This window comes from Girardinichthys multiradiatus, chromosome 10 (assembly GCF_021462225.1).
Source record: "Girardinichthys multiradiatus isolate DD_20200921_A chromosome 10, DD_fGirMul_XY1, whole genome shotgun sequence".
Taxonomy (NCBI): Eukaryota; Metazoa; Chordata; class Actinopteri; order Cyprinodontiformes; family Goodeidae; genus Girardinichthys; species Girardinichthys multiradiatus.
The window spans coordinates 16,144,189-16,160,523 of NC_061803.1; the positions used below are offsets into that span (position 1 = coordinate 16,144,189).

The 16,335-nt window shown below is 38.6% G+C and overlaps 1 protein-coding gene across 2 annotated transcripts in view; it reads left to right on the forward strand.

The window, feature by feature from the left end:
* Positions 1-16,335, forward strand: part of LOC124874942 (KAT8 regulatory NSL complex subunit 1-like) — a 39,783-nt gene that overhangs the window by 12,823 nt on the left and 10,625 nt on the right. For both annotated transcript variants that reach the window (XM_047376627.1, XM_047376628.1), the window contains exons 3-10: positions 6,135-6,276; positions 7,490-7,573; positions 9,499-9,608; positions 10,469-10,604; positions 12,724-12,889; positions 13,272-13,427; positions 15,598-15,816; positions 15,900-16,054. In XM_047376627.1, coding sequence (XP_047232583.1) covers positions 6,135-6,276; positions 7,490-7,573; positions 9,499-9,608; positions 10,469-10,604; positions 12,724-12,889; positions 13,272-13,427; positions 15,598-15,816; positions 15,900-16,054 — 1,168 coding nt within the window. The remainder of the gene's footprint in view (positions 1-6,134; positions 6,277-7,489; positions 7,574-9,498; positions 9,609-10,468; positions 10,605-12,723; positions 12,890-13,271; positions 13,428-15,597; positions 15,817-15,899; positions 16,055-16,335) is intronic.

The following is a 16,335-nucleotide window of genomic DNA, read 5'->3' on the forward strand; positions in this document are numbered from 1 at the left end:
ACAATGAGTGTAAGCCACAAAGGGTAATCGTTAAAGAAGCTGGTTGTTCAAAGAATGCCGTCTAAGCAGTATCCATAGTAAATTGAGTGGATGGAGAAAGTGTGGTAGGAAAAGGTGCACCAGCAACAGGGATAACTTCTGCCTTGAGAGGATTATAAAGCAAAATCCATTCAGGCTGTAGGAATCAGCACATCAAGATTAACTACGCACAGACAAATCAAACACATAGGTTACAAATGTTGCAGTTCTTGTGTCAAGTCACTCCTGATCTGGAGATAATGTCAGAAGCGTCTTACCTGGTCTAAGGAGAAGATAGGACTGTTGTTCAGTGGTCTAAAGACCTCTTTAGATGAAAGTAAAGTTTGCATTTCATTTCAAAATCAAGATCCCAGAGTCTGGAGGAAGAGTGGAGAGAGACAGAACCTACGTGGCTTGAAGTTCAGTTGTTTCCACAGTCAGCGATGGTTTGGGGTGCCATGTCATCTGCTGGCGTTGGTCCATCTACTTAAACCGACCAGCTTTAAGTAGGTGCTGATTTCATTTTCCAGGTGGACTTGGCACCTTCCCACACTGTTGAACGTATCAAAAGCTGGTTCAGTGACCGTGGTGTGACTGCTCGTGATTGGCCTTACCTAAACCCCATAGAGTCTCTAAGGAGTATCGTCAAGAGGTAGATGAGAGACGCTGCTATCAAAGCAACCTGGGCAAGAAATAAAGGCTTGAAATATTTCACACTGAGTGACAAAATTAACCTTTTCGTGATATTGAAATTTTTTGAGATGTTCGTGTATATATATATATATATATATATATGTATATATATATGTATATGTATATATATATATGTATGTATATATATGTGTATATATATATATATATATATATGTGTGTATATATATATATATATATATATATATATATATATATATGTGTATATATATGTATATATATATATATATATATGTGTATATATATGTATATATATATATATATATATGTATATATATATATATATATGTGTATATATATGTATATATATATATATATATGTATATATATATATATATATGTATATATATATATATATATATATATATATATATATATATATATATATATATATACACATATATATACACATATATATATATGTATTTATATGTATATATATATATATATATATATATATATATATATATATACATATACATATATATACACATATATATATATATGTATATATATATGTATATATATATATATATATATATATATATGTATATATATATGTATATATATATATATATATATATATATATATACACATATATATATATACATATATATATATATATATATATATATACACATATATATATGTATATATGTATATATATATGTATATATATATATATATATGTATATATATATATATATGTATGTATATGTATATATGTATGTATATATATATATGTATATATATATATATATGTATGTATATGTATATATATATATATATATATATATATATATATATATATATATATATATATATATATATATATATATATATATATATATATATATATATATATATATATATATATATATATATATATATATATATGTAAGTTGTGTGTGTATATAGGCACAGTGTTGTGGTAATAATAGTACCGGAATTAAACAGAGGTTGCTCTTTCTGCTGATCCTCATTTAGCAGAGGTTTGTGATTGAAATGAAATCACGTTTAAAGGATGAATGTGCACATACATAATTTATTTAGCACAAGGCAACAAAGGCAAAGTGTGGGAACAGTTTATTAGGGCTAAATAAATAAAGATGTGGTGTGTCCACGAGAATACTTGCCAGCTCTCATGCTAGCGGCCCGCTGCGGTTTGTTTTGCTCAGATCTGGGCAACGGTTTTCAGGGTCGGTACGGCATACTGGTTCCCAGTGCTAAACCACATGTGCGTTGCATCCAGAGACTCGCCATGCTGCAGAATGTGCTGACAGCCAGGAAACGGCAGCTGTAGTGACCGCCGTTGGTGCTTTGTGTGTTGGAGCAGGGCGAGGAGAGGACGTCCCTGTTGGGGGGTGGGGGGTGTTAAGCAGTCCCTCCTCTTCCTCATTCTTCTCTGCGCTTCTGAGGATTGGGGTGATTGGATGTGTAATGGCCTTCAAGTGTCCCATGTTTGACTGCATTTAGATCCAGGCTCTTAGTGTGTTCCTTCCACTTTCATCCAGTTCACGCAGAGCAGATTAGTTTTCTACTCACCGTAGTGTTTTAGGTGTCCCGTTGTACAAAGGCTCAACGACATTTCTCAGCAACTTTGTCATTTTCAGTTATTCAACAGAAATTGAATGTTTTTAGATCAATCTGTAAAGAATTGTGTACATCAGCTGGCAGGAAATGCAGTTAAAATCTGTTATCATAGACAGATGTGCTTTGATCTGAAAACTTAGCATAACTGAGATTCATTCACTCTCAGGCTGTAAATTGCTTATGATCTGGGTTGTAAAAGTTAAAATATAAAGGGAAAAACCAAAAGTTAATAAAAAAAATCAAACCAGAAAATAGTGTTTTTACATTCACATTTCACCTTTAGACCATCTGCCAGTACAGACGGCGTAAAAGAGCAAACAGTTACAAATTATTCACAAATTAGGCAAAAGATATGAAGCCTAAACAGAAGCTATTAAACTGACCATCTACTTCTATGTGTGGGTACGTACTGAAGTAGGTTCAAAATCACAATAATCAAAGCAGATAATTTACTCTGAAACTTGCAAAGTATATCTGATAAAGGAGATTCATTTAAAGATAAATGTAGTGCAATGAAACGAGTTCAGGTTGTTTTGACAAACTTCGGCCTTAAACAGGACAGACGGTGATTATTTTCTTTCAAGTTAACAATTGTCAGTCCTGTTTATGTGAATTCCTTTGTGTGAACAGGGCCTCTTGGGGATTTATGTTATGAAAATAGCAGCATATTTATGTTTATAGATTCTCAGGCAAAACCCACTATCTGGCCACCTTATTAATTGCACCTTGCAGGTACCAGGTTGGACCCCGTTTTGCCTTCAGAACGGTCTAATTCTCTGTAGCATAGATTTAACAAAACATTCCTCAAGATTTTGCTCCATATTGACATGATGGCATCACGCAGGTGCTGAAGGTGTCAGCTGCACAACTATGAAGCTGATCTCATTTTCCATCTCGTCTCAAGGGTGCTCTATCGGTTTGACATCTGGTGACAGTGGAAACCACTTTGTACAAACTCATTGTCAAGTTCAAGAAACCAGTTCATCGCCATCATCCGTCTCTCATCTGTTGATACAAAGCGGGGCGGGGGGGTGAGGGGTCCTGCCTTCGTCTAAGTTGTCCTGAACTCTGTATTTGTTCTCAGGACCAGTCCATCTCTCAGCTGCATTATACTTTAAAACTTTGTGTTAAACCTTTGGCTGCATTCAAATAGAACCAATAAAGTGTTCGGTGAGAATTTCAGCGCCGCCACCTTTGCCCCTACATGCCGATGATGAGAAGATAAAAGGAATGAGATGATGAGAAAAGAACAAAAATGTTAAGGGAGTTGAGCCCTCCACCTCCACCTGTCGCCTCAACTCATTCTGTATTCAGATAATGCTCTGGTCAGTTAACCTTTAGCTGGTTCTTAACGCCCTTTATAGCACCTACTGGTGCAACCAGTTAGTCTGGAGCTCTGTTATAGCTTAGCATGCAGATTTTCTTTAAAGGTTTGAACTAAATGCATTGAATTGGTGCCATGTGTTCTGATCTGGTTACAGTTTGTGTTCACAAGCAGGTGAAACTAATATAGTGGCCAGTGTTAATGGTTCTTCAGTATTTTCTCGGCTACATCAACTCATGTTTTACAAGATTTAGAAAGCTCAACAGGTATTGCTCGGTTGTCAAGTACATCCCCAGTTCCAATGAAGTTGGGACGTTGTGTAAAATGTTAACAGAATACAATGATTTGCAAATCCTATTCAACCTATATGCAGTTAAATACACTACAAATACAAGATATTTAATGTTTAATCTGATTAACTTTTTTTGTTTTGTTCAAATATTCACTCTTTGAATTTGATGGTTGCAACAGATTCCAAAAAAACTGGGACAGGGACAACGGGATTTGCCAATTATTGTATTCTGTTTATATTTTACACAATGTCTCAATTTCATTGGATTGGATTATACAACCACTACAACATTGCAAGCTGATTCGCTACCACAATCTGTATTGAAAGTCTGCATCTCTATACTCTTTATAGTAAAAGATTTTGCTTCCGATGTTTGACAGGATTGACGATTTTAACTGTCATTTTTCATCCTCACCAGGTAGTAATATCCTAACGGTAACCACAAGCTGGCAGTAATGCGCCGAGCTGTTCACCAACCATAGTGATCGTCAGGTCAGATACTTTAGCTTGAAATGCCTCTCTGTTTAGGATTGTGATGGTCGCATGTGGTGGCCCCGGCTGTTGCCAAGTACAAAAATACTGCCCTATTTTGAAATTTGGAGGTGATATGTAAATTTAATAAGATTTAAAGTGCAACAATATCAGTGGTTGCAAGCGATTCTGATCCACTGTATGAAATAAATCTCAGCTAATAATGCCTTTATTCTGTGACTTTTATTGACAACTCTGGTTTCTTTGTTTACGCAGGTAATTGTTGCTTTGTGTTCTTGCTTCAGAAGTTTGAGTTTATTTTCTTTTGTTTCAGTATGATTTTCTGTGATCATTTTCCAGTCCTCCCCCCCCCCAAGGGAATTTACACCAGGTTCATTCTCCCTCTGTTGCCTCAGATGTCCACCCAGCTCTCACTAAATCGCACCATAAAGGCTGACTCAGTTTGAAGGAACAAAACACACTTTAGACCGCCGGTTCTGTTTGGGATTGGGCTCCAGAAATGCATCTGGATGTTTAACAGTGCACCTATCTGATTCACCATTACATTGCCTAGGATTGTCGCAGTATCTGTGACCGTGTAGTTTGTGAAAGGAGTGCATGATTGTTTACCTCAGCAGAACAGGATTTAGTCTGCAGAAGAGCAAAAGGAAGTGGTGCTAGCAGGAAATACTGCAGCTGAATTCTTAGCTGTTTGTCCTTGATACTGTATTGCCATGAACGAGTCATAGATAGGCAAATGTTGCAGTTGAAAACAGGGAGGAATCAAGTAATCCTTGATTCAGCTGATTGGTGGCTGATGTCTGCTTTAAAGGCGCAGGAACTCTTTCTGATCAGCTTCTCAATAAGGCAGGATCCCTGCTTGGATTATTGGTTATCCCAGTGTCTGCTTCTCTGTTTCCTGACCCAGCCCCACCCCCTCCAGCACTCTGTGGCCTGTAGATTTGCTTTAAAAGCCCGTCTGTTCCTCTGCAGACTGCCAGAGCTTCCCAGCCCCTGTTGTCCCCATTTCCCACCCCTCTTCCTTCGCCTCTCACGCTCTCGGCAGTACTATTGTTTTTTTCCCCAGTCTCTAAACGGCTCCTGTTCAGACTTAAAAAACAGAGATGGGGTGTGAAGGGAGAGAAGGCACAGAAGTGCTATGCCTATCTTTGTCTAGCATCTGAGTCATTATTTTCATTGTTCAGCTGCAGTCACTGTCCTACATTTTAGAAGTACAGCACCCCTTGTGGTTGCTGCCTTTCAGTGCAGGAGCAGACATTTTCCTCTCATGTCTGCCTTTGAAATGCCCATTCTGTGTGTCATACTGGTAAAATGGAGTACCCAGCTCTGAGCTTGCACACTGGGAGACAGCAGCATTACAGAAATACCTTTTTGTTTTTTGTTTTTTCGTTCATCTATTAAGCAGTTGTAATGTTTTTGTTTTTGGCCTCAGTGCATGTCTAGGCTCCCTGCAGCTGTCATTCGTGGGTGTTATCTGTAATGCTGATTCACTGACCTCTGCAGTCTGAAAGGGGAAATGCTTTAATGATCCACATGTATTATTAGTACTATCTCACATGTAAAAACATGACCTTACTTGCCTCTACACTATTAGAACCATCTAATAAATCCACAGGAGTGAAAAGATGACTTTAGAAAGTATGTATTTTGTGTATTTGTGTCCTATAACGATGAAGCTTTAAATATCCCCCCACCCCCCACAGATGGAAGCGAGCAGAGAGCCGCTACACCGTAGAGAGAGCTGCCATCATCAGCCACTGGAACTGGCTCCAGGCCCACATATCGGATCTGGAGTACCGCATCCGACAGCAGACGGACATCTACAGACAGATCCGTGCCAGCAAGGTGAGTTCCTCCTGTTTGTTTCTGCCTCTTCTCTGCATGAGGCTGCTGAATAATCATACACTGTAACTTCAAATTGTAGTTTTGTTGCTGCATAGGACACAGTTAAAAATGTATTTTACAATTTAGTTATTTGAATAAGAAAACCGAGTTAGAATGATCTGGGTTGTCATTTTGTTAATACTAGTATTTGATGTAGTATATTATCACTAGACAACACAGATCTAGACTTTCAGCGGATAACAGGAAGGCTGAATGAGTGTAGTAGAGTTGCTCGGCTGTTTTAGGTCATCGCAAATGTTAATGGAAAAATGTAATCGTTTTTTATATTAAGGTAATAGCAAAATGCTGCCATTGTTAAATATTGTTGTGATATTAGTCTGAAGAAATCTCCATTTGCTTTACACCTATGCTGAAACAGTTCATCAGATTAATCAGTTATTGAAATAATCGTCAACTAATTTAGTCATTGAATAATCCTTAACTGGTGTATACAATCTCTAAACATGCCACTGGCTGAAAGAACAACCCACTCAGAGCAGTAACTGGGCCAAAATTGTACAAAAAAATAAACATTTTGCATTTAAAATACAAAACCTTCTTTGTCTATAAATATGCTCCCAAAAGTCCTCAAGCGGCATAGCTTTAGCCAACTTAATTCAGATACTGTACAAAATCTCCTATTTAGCACCTTTTGCTATCCAATTATTAATTGAAAAAATAGTCAACAGATGAATCGATTAGCAAAATAATCGTTAGTTGCAGCCCTATATAAACCTCAGTTTGTCATCTGTTTGTAAGATGCTGTGTAGCTTTTAGCAAACAGAGCTTAGGCACCATCATCTGTCAGGTTTGGGTATTTAGTGGAGTATGACCCTATCCATGATTATCATTTCTAGCATTCCAGTGTTTATAAAAAGTTCTTTGTGATTTTAATTTTGCACAAAGTTTAAACTTTTACCCCTAGTATGAGGAGTATATTATATTCAGTGTGTTGTTTGGAGTCTCGCTGCAGTTTATCCTCTCACCTGCCACAGATGAAGCTGAAGGTCAGAGTGTGTGTTGGAAGCATCTTAGTGACGGATGAGAAAGAGAGTAGGGAGGAAAATGTGGGAATATTTGAATAGATATTTTGAGCGCAATGTTTAACAAGATCACAATTGCCATCATTTATCTCAGTGGTTGAAATCTAAAACTCATCTCTTTTAAACCACAGGGTTCTGTAGAGTTGGGAGGTCCTGCCCCCAGCCCTGTGCTCCCAGGTGGGACAGAAGTGAAGACGGACGCTGTAAATGTTCAGGTAACTAAAATGTTTTGCAGTTTTTATTTTTATTTTTTCGGTAGCATCTGCCTGAGAAAAGCCCTCGTCCCCACGAGATCTCAAATGTTTTGTGTTAAAATAGCAGGAGTGTTGGTACACAGCCTTGTTACAGGAATTCATGACTTGTTTGAAGAAGGAATTGGCTTCAAATTTTGTTTCATTTAAGCTAACGCTGTCTGCAACCATCAATTCAAATCAGCTTTAACTAATATTTAAGAAGAAAAACAGAATTTATCATTAATTGAATTTCTCCAAGTTTTAAAATGAAACCATTTTTTCCACGGATTATTAGCCTTTTGAAAATTTGGATATAACGCTCAGGGAAACCCTGTATTTGTTAGCACACATCTACTTAGTACCAGATTCTACAGTATTTGGGGTTTTACAGTAAATTGTATGTGTCATATTGCTCATTTCCATCTACTTAATCTGTCTGGTGTATGGCTGAACATATTATTGCCATGAGAGATGAATTGCCTAGAGAAGTTGCACAGTATGTACTCAATACTTGGGCGGCGCTCATTTTGCATAAGTTACTGCATCAGATCAGTGTGGCTTGGAGGCGATCTGCCTATGGCCCCGCTGAGGTGTTCAGGAAGCCCAGATTCCTCTAATAAGTGGCAGTTAGCTCATCTGCATTGTTTGCTCTAATCTCTCTCATCTTCCTCCTGACAAAACTCCATAAATTCTCTGTGGGTTTAGGCCAGGTTAGTTTTCTGGCACAGTGATACCAGGGTCATTACTGGAAAAAGTAACCAGAATCTCCATAAAGCTTGTAATCGTTATTATTATTGGCTTTAATTGGTTAAAATATATCTAAACTGAAACTAATTAACTTTCATATCTTGCTTTAAGATCTGCATTCTGTATTCGTCTGGTTCTTGTGGCCCTGCAGGTCCACTGAGAGCCGCAGGCTAGATGACTCATGTACCATTCAGTAAGAATCATAAGGTGCTGTCAAATAAACCTTTGAACTCTGAACGGCGTCTTTTAAAAAAAATTAAAACTGAAAGTGGTTCTTTAGAAAGACCGCCTGTATTATAACAGACAACTGGCACCTTCTAAGATCCCATTCTAGTTTAGTTGGACGTTTTTATATTGCCTGGTGTTAATGAATCTGTTAATGTTGTATCTGTCCTAAATCTGTGTTTTATGTAAATAAAAGCAGTGTAGGATCGTGTGTTGTAAATCAGTTTAAGCTAAGCTGCTTAAACTAAAGAGTTTGGTTGGAAAATGTTAACACTAAACATTTATGATACAAATAAATAATAAAGGCTCAGAGGAGCTCTGAATTGCATCTTGTAGCTGTTATAAGAAGGTTTTTACTCACTAAGGAGCTTGGCCATAATGCAAACTAGCTTAAAAATGTGTGAGGACTTCCTGACTCCCTTGCCTCCAGAAGTTTTCCCTGATGATCAGAAACAATAAACTTCTTTGTTCCTGCAAATCAAATAAAACATGGGAAAGACGTGTCTGAAGGAGCTGTGTCATAAGCTCTTTCAGCATTCTTATGCAATGAATTTTTCTACATTTGTCGCAAAATGAGTTTCTCTTTGGGTTGATTGAAAATGTTTGAAAGAATGTCGCTCAGACGTCGTGTGAGTCTTCCCATCATGCTTTTGTTTCCACCCCCCTCCCCTCCCCTCATATGAAAGATCAGTTAAAACTTGTGAAGTAGAGCAGGCTGTGAATTCTGATGGAGAGCAGATTTTTTAGCTTGAGGAGATTCCAGCCCTTTTAACAAGTCTCTCTGAATAATTTATGACTGGGGAGGGTTTGGTTCATCTGTTATGTTGTTTTCTTAAAAATCCCAGCCCGGTTGGGTGCTGCTGCAGAGTCAGGCCCTTCCAGTTAACACAACGAGGTGTAGTCTCAACTGGTTTCTGTCTTATCTGTCGACACAGGATGTTGGTGCAGAACGGCTGGACAACACAAGCCCCGCCCACGTCACCAGCACAGAGCAGGGCCCCAGGAAAGGTCAGAACGGGCAGCCAGTGAACGGCGTCCTCAGCAGGTACAGCTAATGATTACCTCCATGTGGGGATTTCTGAGAAACAGGAGAGCAGGATGTTCACTTTAATGGATGTGTGATTATCAGATTCTGATGCTACTGAATGCTCCAGTGATTAAACTCTGAATCTGTTCATCAACAGGAAAGTCTGACAACTTGTTTTACATGCGACATGTGGCTTGTCATGACTAAAGAGCAGCGCTGTTTTCGATAAATGACTGATTTCATTTAGATGTGCAGGATAAAGGGGCTTCTAGCTCAAGGTTTGATCGTCATAACACTCAGTAGAACTGGGGTGTTTAAAAATGCTACTGTTAGTGTTTGCTGTGAAGAAAGGTTTTACTATGAGTACTTCTAACTTCAATACATCATGTTGATTCCTGAGGGAGTGACTTCATAATGCTAACAATAAGGCACATGCACCATCAATTGGTGAAGGATTGGAATCGGCCAATTGATTGGTGATCGGAAGATAAAATACTAATAAATTCAATTTCTGTCTTTCCCTTATTTATTAAATGCATCAAAGAAAAAACACCCACTATTTTTGGTCTATTAACACATCGATTAACAGTATAGATTTACGTTGAGTCGCTTGCTTTGATGCTTAAACTGGGATACTTTTTTAATAGGGTAGTTTTCTGCTGGAACCTTTTTTCTCTTCTTTAGTCCTAAAGAAATCTGGATCTGCAGGTCAGAGCTCAAAGAAAGTTAAAGATCGGTCAGGGAAGGCCCAATCAGTGGATCTCTAAACCGTTATATTCTTGCAGGACTGTTAACAGCACAGACGTTGGGAGAAAAGGTTTAATATAGCCATGGTAAAAGCTGTGCTAATAAACCGTCTCCTCTCATTGTTGTGGCAGGATGGCGGACAGTGCAGAAGGCAAACTCCAGCCGGCCTATGACAGCACGTGCGTGGCTGCGCGTACGCGGCCGCTTGTCGGCTGCCGGCGGCGGCGGCTCATTCAGCCGAACACGGTGACGAACCTCAACGGCAAGGTGAGCCAGACTATCCTTCCCAGCCTTGTTTTCTCTCTTTTTTTGTGTTGTTTAGCCTTAACGCAGCATATTCTTGATTCATCGTTTATCATTAAACACCTTTACTTTAAAAACTAAGAGAATCAGCTTTTGTTTTCTAAAATCTTCTAGTATTTGTTGCTCAGCAACGATGATTGGACTATTGTTCTCGCAACATGTTATTACATTGCACTGAGTGCCTTCTGGCCTGTAACCTAATAACAGAGTAAACAAGGAATGGCTGACTTGTGAATGGAAACACATTTCATTATGAGTCGCCCAACAAAAGAGGGCAATCGCTTTCGCAGGCTTTAATTGAGAGAATTGGAAACATGAGCCGATTGTGAACCTCTAGTACTCCTTTTCCACTGGCTCGCTTCAGGCCGCACGGCTTCGCTCCGCCGTTGTTTGAAGCTGTGGCGGCTGAAGCTCCGCCTCCAGCCATCAGTGCAGTGCGCTGTGCTGCTATTAACGATACTGTTACATTGTCACATTAAAGTAATCTGGGGGAAATGTTAAAAAAGAAATATAAACATAAATTAACTCGATAATAATAATAATGTTGTATATGCAAGGATGTCAAAGATATGTTTTTTATGTATATAATTATCTGGACCACAGCCCAGCCAGAACTTAAGGACTGTCAATAACGTTCCAAACCAAACACGCCGTTTTATGGTGGTATTTTTTTGTGTTTGTGCGTCTAAGGAGCTGATTTTATGTGGGTTCAGCTGATTGACGATGTTAAATCCAGTCAGCCACCTGCATGTATTTCAGATCTGTCCATTTTCTTTTCTTTCAGCCTTCAGGGATGGTTTGTGATTTGTAAATAGTAAAATTATATTTCGGTTTGACTCGCTCTACCAATTGTGGCCCTTAATTTTATTGTAGTCGCTCTAGAGATTTATTAACGTTTCCCTGTACTACCTCATAAAAAACCTCATCATTTCTCCTGGTCCCATGGCCAATCAGTGAACAGCAGTCTGTTCACGTCACATGTAGTCCCAACTTAGTCCCGGTCGGACCTGCTCAGGAGCAGGGCCCAAAAAAGTAGGTACCGGTACAAAAAAACAGTAATGGAAACGCTTGCAAATCAACGAGCCAGTGGAAAAGGGGCATAACAGACAGAAATTAGTTTGTAAATGCATCCTTCTATACGGTTCTTAGGCTTACAGGGTCTCTGCAGGGTCTATAGAAACCATAAAGTTAATCATCTCTGTGTTGGCTCATTAAAATATTTAGATCTCTCATAGTAGGTTTTTTTTCCGTGTTTATTTGGTTTCATTTCATTGATTCATTTATTTAAATATTACAGAAAGAATAGCCCAGTGTCAGGAGGGTATTAAAAAAATCAATTAAATTTAATCTAAACTTAAAGACTTTTTCTAAAATGCATCCATATTATTATTTTTATTTTTTTATACGTCTGCAGCATTCGTTTATACAGTTGTAACCTGAGGGATTTAGATGCTTTTATACTGTCACAAAAATACAAATCCTATGAACCAGAGAAGCAATGAATGTCGAAAGGAATCAACCTCCAGATATTTACTTTTACCGGCAAACCTTCAACAGAGTCCTGCTTTTAAAAATGACTTCATGTCTTTGAAATGGCTCATTTAGACAACTAATAACAATATTCTTCTTTAATGATCTTCTTACCTGCTTTGTCATTATGGGCAAATGTATTTTTACCAAGAATTGTTGGCTATAACCTGTCATCAATAACTGTCTCCAAGCTTGCTCTATGCTGTAAAATTGCATTGAAGTAAAACCTCTCCAGTCACTTGGCCGGGCTGAAAAACTCTTAATTCAAGTCGATGGTTATATTCCACTTGTGTAAGCTATCATGTGATTTAAATAGTTGTTTTTCATCATTCCAGCTGTTCTTAAATTTTAATCGTACTAGTTTTAAAATTGTCTTCAAAAGTATTTGGTTGAACTTGCTGAAAGTTGCAGAAACCCTGAGTTAAAAATCACTTTTCTGTGTTGTTTGGACCAAAACAGATAAATTAGCTACTCTGACTGCATATCGGATCCCTTCTTAATTTTATGTATATATAGTGGCCTTTTAATGGACCGCTGTGCTGTCCCCTGACAGGCCCCGAGAAGCAGCTGTATGCAGTGTAACTGCAGGGTAAACCCCAGCTGTGTGATGTGCGGTGGCTGGTCCACCCCCAGAGAGGAACCCCAGTTCGAGCTGCCCACCCTGGAGCGCCTGTCGAAGCTGGATCTTGGCGTCCATCCCATCCTCTCCTTCCCCGACGGTGAGTGCAGGGCTAGAGTTTACGCAGCCATTTCCTACTTCACATCTTAGAGAGGAAGGCAAGCAAGGAGTGGCCGCAAAGAGGCAGGAAATTCTTAGACAACATTTCTTTTTTTGTCTTTTAATGTCTGGTTTGTTTTTTTCTGAGTGGCTACTTCGGTTAATTTTTTACAAGCCAGTCTTTCATGTCTTTATTTTCAATAAGATTGGAACAAATCTTGGGTTTTATTTGTGAATAATTTGTCTTTTGTGACATTTTGAGAAGCTTATAACTAATGTGAAATGACAGATTTGGCAACATATCCTTCTGTAGATTACATTTGACTCCTTCTTTATATAATCAAATCATCACCATTTGACTTTGTTCATTCGTTCTTCCTCAGATGTTTCTGTAGGCCTGCGTCTGCAGCAGGTGATGAAAAGCCAGTGGCAGTCCAAGTCGCTCGAGAGGAGCAAACCGCTAAAGAAACTCTCACTTAAACACAAGCTCTCCTCATCCAAAGAGAAGCACAAGTTCACCAACTCCCTCATGGCAGTCAGTGAGTATAGACGCGTTGGGAAAGCTTCAAATGTTTTGTCAAGTTCTCTGAGGGTGTTTCCCAATAAGCTGCTTTAGTTTGATCTTTGATAAGGATGGATAAGGATTTTCTGTGTCCCTGATGCAGATCGAACTTATTTATTAGACATTTCGTGAGACTAACACCTAGCCAACTCATTAGAATCGACACCACATCCACTATATATCATTTAAAGTCAGTGCTTGAAAGTGCAGTAAAATAAACAGTACATTTCATCATAATTAGCTTACTCAAATGACATTCTAGAAGCTGTGGGACCTGTTTTTCTTGACAGCAGTAGATGTTTTGTCTCAGTAGGAGTTCCTGCAGGATATTGATTTGTTTTTAACAATATTTTTGATTCAACACACACTTCTACAGTCTAAATAAACCTGCGTATGGTCCTGCTGACAATGTGATAATGCAGGGCAGTTGGTCAAGTGCTATGTTAACGTTAGCATGTTTGCTTTCTGTTTTAAAATGTCTCGATTAATCTCATACTGAATAATTAATTGCAGTTCCAGTTAATTGCTCATGGCCAAAACTTAGAGAAAAGGTTATTCCTCTGCGTTTGGTTTTTTTGCTTTGCACATCATCTAAAATAACAGCTGGTGTTTCAGCTGCTCTCTGTAATGCTCTTGTCCACATGAACCGCTAGTTAGGGAGATGTGAGCTCATCACGAAGACAAACAGGTGAAACGCCAAGCTTCAACATGTACCGACAACCAATCAAAGAGTGCTGTGTTTAAAACTCCTGTGCTTTTCAATCTAATTTAAGACAAAAACAGTAAAAGTCGGATCAGAATCAGAATAAGAGCAGCTCTGTGATCTAGCCGCTGTTCATTTTGATACAACCTATCACGTAGTATGGGTAGGTTAGGGTGTCGCATAGAGCTGTGCTGATAGTGGATTTCTTTTCCTGTGAAGCCATGAATTTAATTTCCAACTCACCTCTTAAGCAGTTTTTTTTTTTTTTTTTACATTATTAGGTGGTGTTTATAAAATCCTGCAGAAAAAGATGCATTTAATGCCTGTTTTTCACTGCTGCTGGTGCCCATGAGATTTCTCTTTTTTTTTTTTTTTGACTGTTTTTTTAAAACATTGTTAATAAATGAAGATGTTTTTAGTGCATCTGCTTACATTGATACTTGCATGGTTCTGGCTGGGTTCTTGGATTGTGGAAAACCAAACCTTTTTTTTTTTTTTTTTTTTCACAGACTCACTCTGGTACCATCTGGTTAAGAGCCGGAGCCACTCACAGTGCTGCATTCACAGTTTTAGACTAATATTCTGAACATTAATAATAATAATACTGATGTTATTGTTTTAAAAGTTAGACATTTTTACCTCGTTATAGATTCTATTTAAAATCATGCCTGTCACTTAGTTTTTAACTGTTCATAAATGCATTTAGGGTTCAGATATTCCATCTGGCTTTGTAGAGAGCATTCACAGACCCCATCTGCTATTTAAAACCACCTTTATAAACTTAAAGTGGTGATATGAGTTTACAGGGATATTAAGAACAATGCTCTGTGTAGATAAACGGCCCTTCTGTACCATGATCCTCTGCTGCGGATCTGCATTTTAAATGGGTGACTTGACGGCCATAATGTCATGGCCTTCTGATTCTGGAAATCAAACAGGTTCCTTCATAAAGCCATGGATCCTACTTAGGAATCCGGGGGAGAGGATAAGTGTGGAAAAATATTTGAGTTCCCAAACTATTCATAGTCTTTTATCTTAAAGACAAAATTCAGAATTTCTAAACAAAATTGTTTGTCTTAGCGATTTTTATTTCATTTACATCCTTTATCTTTAATTTGCCACATCTTGGATGTAGGATGTAACCACATTTGTTACAATACTACAGTAAAAACACTTGAAGTAACAAAAGTAAAAAGCTATTTTGCCCATTTGTAACTGTTTTTTCCATCTGAAAATCTGCTCTCTAAGAAATACAAGTTGGGACATGTTGTTACAACTGATCGCTTAAGAAATTAACCAACATTTCTGGTAACTGTTAGAGGAAAATCCAGAAGTAGACCTACAAATCATAAGACTAATACATGGTATAAGTGGGGCTTCTTTAAGTAATTGAACATTCACATTTAATACATTAAATAACTGAACTTGGGCTTACTTGTTGCAGGACTGAGCCACTATAAGAATCGTATTGACAAGCAGAGGACCGTGGATGGCAGCCTGGGCAGTAACAGCAGCAGCAGTGCCGTACTGAGCATGCCCAGACTGGACAACCAGGGTGGGTGCAAAACCGAGCGGCTGCACACCCTCTCCACTCCGTTAGGGCCCTACGACAAGAACTACAGCCGCAAGAGATTAAGAGAGCACTCGCTGGACAGGGCCGACAGTGAGTTCCTGTTGACACACACACACACACCAACATATTTATGGTTAAAACACATCTGCATCCGTTCGTCTTTTGCCCCGCAGCTTCCCCGAAACTTTTCCTGGACACGAGCAGCCCCTGCACAACACTGGCCAACATGCACTCGTCGCTTCACAGCCCCCTGACGCGCCAGCTGTCCACGTCGTCCGATACCTCTACGCAGCTAGGCCCCGGCAGCCAGAGTGTCCCCAACACACCGGTAACGACACCCCACACCACGGGCCACAGTTTGGTGGGACATTAACTGGGAAACACGTGAAGGAAAAGTTGATTTTTGTCCAGTTTGATTAAAAGTGTTTTGATATCAAGAAGCTGGTGATAGATGTTTAGATTGTATCACAGAGCTGTAATCATGTGACTGCGTGTGGAAATTATATATTTGATATAGTTATTTCAGTCTCTTAAATGAGTTTTTGTTTGGGAAAAGTGTTAGAGGAGGTAAATTATAGGTCGGCTGCTGTCCTCTGATTCAGACTTGTT